This window comes from Alligator sinensis, unplaced genomic scaffold (genome assembly GCF_000455745.1).
Source record: "Alligator sinensis unplaced genomic scaffold, ASM45574v1 scaffold59_3, whole genome shotgun sequence".
Taxonomy (NCBI): domain Eukaryota; kingdom Metazoa; phylum Chordata; order Crocodylia; family Alligatoridae; genus Alligator; species Alligator sinensis.
In genome coordinates, this window is record NW_005842856.1 from 554031 (window position 1) to 560208 (window position 6178).

General features: G+C 40.2%; 1 protein-coding gene across 7 annotated transcripts in view; it reads left to right on the plus strand.

The window, feature by feature from the left end:
* DENND4C (DENN domain containing 4C) overlaps window positions 1-6178 on the plus strand; it is a 121539-nt gene that overhangs the window by 86393 nt on the left and 28968 nt on the right. For 5 of the 7 annotated variants that reach the window (XM_014525644.2, XM_025191760.1, XM_025191759.1 and 2 more), the window contains exons 17-19: window positions 2456-2584; window positions 3444-3588; window positions 3939-4085. In XM_014525644.2, the coding sequence (XP_014381130.1) occupies window positions 2456-2584; window positions 3444-3588; window positions 3939-4085 (421 nt within the window). The remainder of the gene's footprint in view (window positions 1-2455; window positions 2585-3443; window positions 3589-3938; window positions 4086-6178) is intronic. The other 2 variants (XM_014525646.2, XM_025191762.1) reach the window with 1 other exon arrangement.

The following is a 6178-nucleotide window of genomic DNA, read 5'->3' on the forward strand; positions in this document are numbered from 1 at the left end:
CCCACCCCCATAAACTCACCCATGTCCCTACTTACCCATGACAGTGGCCAGGTCATGATCCTTGCCACACTTCTGCTTGACCCAGCATGCTAAGGTTTCATGCCCTACGTGCTGGGACAGCAGGAGGAGCACCGTAGGGACACTCTGGCCAGAAACCAGAGCATCTCTCTGGAGGACTGGCTCCGGGGTTACCTCAGGGCATGGTTAGGGACCATGCCCTGCCCCGCTTTTTTTCCCCATGTTTTATTTTAATACCGATATCCAGGTATCAAATTTTGAGCCCGCACTGCAAATATGCACCACAGGGAACATTTTTATGATCCTAGCGTGCATCTTGCAGCATCTCAAACTCCTTTTGGGGCAACTCTGCTGAACTGCTTATATAATTAAGGGTTTTTTAATGTTATCCCCAAACATTTGAGGTACCTTTTTAAAACAAGATTATTTCAACCTTGTTTCTATTGAGTTATTCTCAGTAAACATAAATGTTGCATTTTTTCTTCCCCGATAAATAAAGGGAAGAGTGAACCAGACATGTAGCAGACATGGCTATAAAATTGTCAAAGTACATATTTTGATGTATTGAAAATTACCCTTGTTTAAAGCCTTTCATCTGTAGATGTTTCTGATTCAGCTTGGTTCAACAGCAACATTGTCATCTACTACTGTTTTGTTCAATATGAAATGAGTAACCATCTCAATACAGTCCCTGTGAGGAAAGTGTCTATATTTCCCATAATTATTCCTATAGTTGACATTTACTGGCCACCTCACTTGTGCCTCCTAAAATGAACCAAAAAGTGGATGGGACTGGAATTCTCATCCGACAGATTAGGTGGAGATACCCTTCTGGCAATGTGAGAAAATTTGCACTATGTGAAGGACTTCAGTCTCTACTGCTCTCAATTTATTATCTTACCTTGCCAGAACTGGAGTGGGGCATATGCTAAGTTTGCTCTTATTTTCACTCCTTGTTTGACATTCAATGTAAATATGAACCTCTTTCACCTTTCAGACTACTTTTTCCCTGAAAATCAATCTCGTTGGTTTTATTTTGTTTTGTGTTTTGCAAGTTTTTTATGCAATGAGGGTTTTGTTAGGTTGTACTTACCCCAAGTAAGTGCTGGTGTTTTTAAAGCTTCTATTTTTACTGATTTCTCTGAGGTCGCTAAATCTATTCTGCCTTACAACTCAGTGGCTCTGTAACACTGCCTGATCATCTGTAGCTTTTAGCAAGAATTAGCAGTGTTCCAGAATAGCTTCTGTACATCATTTTAGTGAAGGGACATGCTTTCAGGATGTGACTCTTATTGATTGGGTTGAGTCTGTGGGCTAAAAAATGGCTTTTTTGCCCATGTATTGTAAAGGTGTTAAATTTCAGGAAGGCAGATAACACACAAAAAATGAAAAAAATGCATTATATTAAGTTGGAAGCTGTTCTGAAGTAAAGGATTGTGCATGTGTGTTACTCTCCTTTGTTTCAGCTGTAGCCTTAAACTTGGAAATATACTGAAACTTGTGGTTTTTGTTTATTGGACCTAACCTAGTGGAACACATGTTGCTTTCCTTTGTCTCGGACGGCCAGGGCCGACTCGAGTTACGTTAGAAATTGGTCGTACGTTAGTGCGGGCTGGTGAATGGAGAGGCAGACACAACTTATTGGTTGTAAAAAACTTTACTCACGCCGCTTGCAATCACGACGCAGGTGGTCCGGTCGTCGGAACAACCACACGTGTTGTTCCAGCTGGTGGGGCCCAAGCCAGTTAATCCGTCCGCAATTCGAAGCCGGCGGGGAAAGGGGTACGTCGGGGTTGCGCTCGGTGACGGGAAGAAAGATCAATAGGTGATCAGTCTATCGATTGGCAGCCGCAAGTCAGATAACTTCAGGGGCACTCTGCAGCGTGCTCAAAGCTCTTTGACTTGGGCGGAAGTCGCGCGGAATCTTAAACGGCCAGCGAGCCAATTACTAGCCGCCACGTGTGAATAATTTAGCACTGGCCAATAGCGGGGCACAAATTTACATCCGAATAGCGGGAACTCTTTGCACCGTGCATTTCTATGCTGCAAAGAAGAAATGCATCCTGCAAAGGAAACTGTAAATTGGCGGGAACTCTCTCCTACACTCGGGTTCTCAATTGCAGCAGAACACTCTGCCGTGCAAAGGAGCTCTCATGTGGCCAGGAAATTCCATAGTGCCGAGGCACAAAAATCACTGGGTTGTGACATCCTTAACAATGTGAACCTCTGTATCAGTGAGACTTTGCATCCTAACTCATTACCTTGTGCTCCCCCTCCTGGCTGTTGAGGATTATGCATTGAGTAGCTGCTTGTCTGCTTTTTCCCCCCTCTGTCTGAGATTTTAACAATTGTAACCTAGTTCGGGGGGGGGGTGGTATAGTTTACTTAAAAATGCTCCTCAAAACTGATCAGGTAATGGATTTCTGAATCTTACCAGGTATGCTATAGAGTTGTAATGCAGCTGTGCGGACTTTGGGGCCATCCTGTTCAGGCAGTGAGAGTCCTTTTTGAAATGAAAAATGCTGGAATACAACCAAATGCAATCACCTATGGTTATTATAACAAGGTAAGTGAACTCTCGATGGAAAGGAAATAAGCAGTCTTAGTTGCTGCTGCCTTTTCTTCCTGTAGTGCACCCTGGAGGTAGAGTCTTGAGAAATCTTCATTTAGATTTTTTTTTTGTTCTGTTCATTGTCTGGCTACCTCAAAAAATATCTGCTGGATGCACTTAGTTTATTTCCACAGCATCATACATTTTTCATTTGAAGAAAATTCTGTATTTGTATATAAATATGTTTTAGATTTCTCTGTCTAGCTTATTCTAGTGAAATGTACAACTTCAGTCCTTTACAACAGTGTGTGTGTGTGTGTGTGTGTGTGTGTGTGTGTGTGTGTGTAGGGGGGTATGGCAGTAAATAAAAGAATGAAAATGTTAAAGAAGGTGGGATTAAGGCATGGTGGAGTAATCTCCCTCCCCTTTCCTCGTAACATTACAGTGTAATGTTGGGTTGCAATTTTATAGACACCAGTCTGCTGACTTTGAACTTTGTGGCAAGCAATTTAAATCTCTAATCTTTGTTAATCTAAAGGGCACAGGTATAAGACTTCAAAAGCTGCACACAAGCTCAGAGGGCATTGCCACATACAGCTAAACTCCTCCACCTAATGCTAATGGGAGCGGAGATTTTACTGGAACCCTCTTCTCCTACCCCCTCCCCCCCAAAATTATAAATAAGAAACATGTATTTTAGAATGTAATTTAAATTATACTTTTCAGGGGCATGGGCTCCTAAAAAGGAAAAAAACAAAAGCACGCCTGAATGTTTCCTCTTTTCCTCTTAAATCACTACTGTTTTCATTTCAGAGATTAAGAAGGAAAATTTATTGGCAAAGCAGTTGTTACCACAATGCCTTTCTTTCTGCAGGCAGTTCTGGAGAGCCCGTGGCCCAGCAGTAACCGCAGTGGTATATTTCTGTGGACAAAGGTACGGAATGTGGTCCGTGGCATGGCACGATTTAGGCAGTGCCTAAAAAAAGCAACACGAAGTTCACATGTCCCAGTGATACCAGGTAATATATGCATAGTGATTGAAATGGGCCACTTCTGCAGAACTAGAGTAAGGCATGTGCTAAGTTGATGGCAGCCAGCAATATATGATAGTGGATGTATGCATTTTTGAAATTCTCTCGAATGAGAGCTGGGCTGAAGTGCATTAAAAATGGCCTGTTCCTAAGTTGGTAGCTAAGGTGGCATGAGGATTGAAGACTAAAATAAAACTAAAATGTCTTGGCTTATTTTCATATGTCTGTTGTATTCATGTGACTGTAAGTAATTTGTGGTCTGAAGAAGTTAGGTTTATTTCAAGTTTCATGAGTTTTCAAATTCTCCCCTACTGACCAGCTTTCTTTCATGTCTCTAGCTCCACGGAATGCCATGGGTGGAAGTGATGGGGACACGGTGAGCCATGGTAGCGTGGATAGTTCTAATGATGCTAACAATGGGGAGCACACACTCTTCGTCAGAGACTTAGTCAGGCTTGATTCCATTGATAATCACTCTAGCACAGGTACTAGATTATGTTGGGATTCACTACTAACAATCCCACCATCAACAAACTTCTCCAATCTCCTGCTGTATTTTTCCCCCTTTAACCATTTTTTCCTTCCTTCTGAGGTTGTGATATTATGAATGGCTGAATCAGTTTACTATTGATGAAGTAGTATACTTGAAGAAGAAAAAATGTACTATTGCTGAATGATACTTTCTTTACATTTCTGTGCCCCATCCTTAGTGTAGAACAAACCATGGCAAAAACACTAACTTTTAGAACATTTTTTTTGTAATTGTACCACTGCTAAAGATATCTTTATTTGGTACCACTTGATATGTACCACTGATAAAGCAGTCATATCTTGATTTGTGCCAGATTTTGAGAAGTCTCACAGCCCTCTCCTCAGAGGCGTTTACAGTTTATGCCTGCTCTTACTTGTGTACCGAAGTGATAGTTTATATGAGTTTACATGCACAGTTTGTTTTACTCATTTGTGTTTACAAATAAGGGTGCAAAAGTTGCTCACATATATGATTTGAACATAATGGCTTACAGTTATTATCCTTAATAATAATTGGTAGAAGTAATTGCACTTCCTGAATTTAGTGTGCACACTAATTACTATTGCACATTTTTCAAATTACCCTTTGCAAACAGGTACCAGGACTTGCAGAATTTGGGAATAAAAAGTGGAAATTAATCGAGCCTGCCATACATAGTGTGTGGGAGAGAGCTGGTAATGGAAAAACGATTGACTAGGTCTGCACCGAAATTTACATGCACTCTTAAAAATCAGAGTAAAATAGTGCACTTCAAAGAAATTGTTAGAGGTGTTAGGAAAGAGTTCATTGTTCTTATCTACTGTAGATCTGATTATATTCCACTTGTGTACAGTCTCTCAGCTAAACTTCCTATATATTCATGCACCACAAATCTTATGGTGTCAGTGTGTGTTGCATACCTTTCACTTTAATATCTTGAATGTTGCTTTTGAAGAGAACTGTGAGTCTAATATGCTTGTTTAGATGACTGAACTTTCCTTCTTCTTGCTCTCTGTTACTTTGCTTCTTGCTCTCTGCTGTCTCTTGGTGCTGCATTTGTCCTTGGCTATCATGGTGTGGGGTGCAGACTTATATGGCAGGAAGCCTTCGATACACGTGTGCATTAGTACTGCCCTTTGAATGTTACTGATGCAGGTAAATTTCCATTTATTGGTAGGGTATTTTCACTGTTGGTCAAAGGAGGGGGAGAGGCTTCTACATGGTTAAAGTAACGATAGGAGAAAATAAGGGTCAAATGTTTTGTCAAAATGTTTTTACACAATAAATTGCTTACAGCTGTAACCAAATGCATTGTTAACTGGTTAAGCATCTCTGTCTAATTTAGTCTTCCACTGCATGTATACTCTAAGGAGATAAAGAGATAGCTGTAGTTTTTTACATCTGCGTAACTAACTATCTCTTATCTAGGGTGCAAACATTTATCATTTGGCTTGATAACTTTTGGGAAGTGATATTAAACTTACTAGGTTTGGTACTTGACAGTGGTTACATTGCATTTCCATTTTTTTACATACCTAAAGAGATCATTTTTGGTAGATAGAGGAAATAGGTCTTAGCATGCTGTATACTGCTCTGTGGACTAAGCCCCCATATATGATCTTTTATCATGGTTTATGTTCTGACAAAGTACAGATTCTTTATGGAGTCAGAAGGTGGAGTGAGTTACCAATTTGTCTATGTTCACTAGCTTATAAGCAATAAGTAGTAAAATGGGAATTGTGTGAAAGAAAATAAAAAGGAGCCTTTTATTTACTTGAAAGTCTGTTTTCTTTGTTATGTCAAGTTGTTTAAACTAAATCAGTGGAGCAAAAAAATTCAAAGTAGCTTAGGCAGATTAAGAGCTGCATTCACTAATGGAAGTTAACAGTATAGTATTTCTGAATTTATGCAGATCTTGCCTAGCAATGAAATATTGCTTTTTCCCGGGAGAGAAGAAAGATGAATGAGCAGAGGGATTTCTGTAGTAATTTTCCTGGTTTATGTGAAATTTAGTCCCTCATCCATAGAGACCGTGCCTTCCACATCAGTTACCAAAGGCTACCAGCA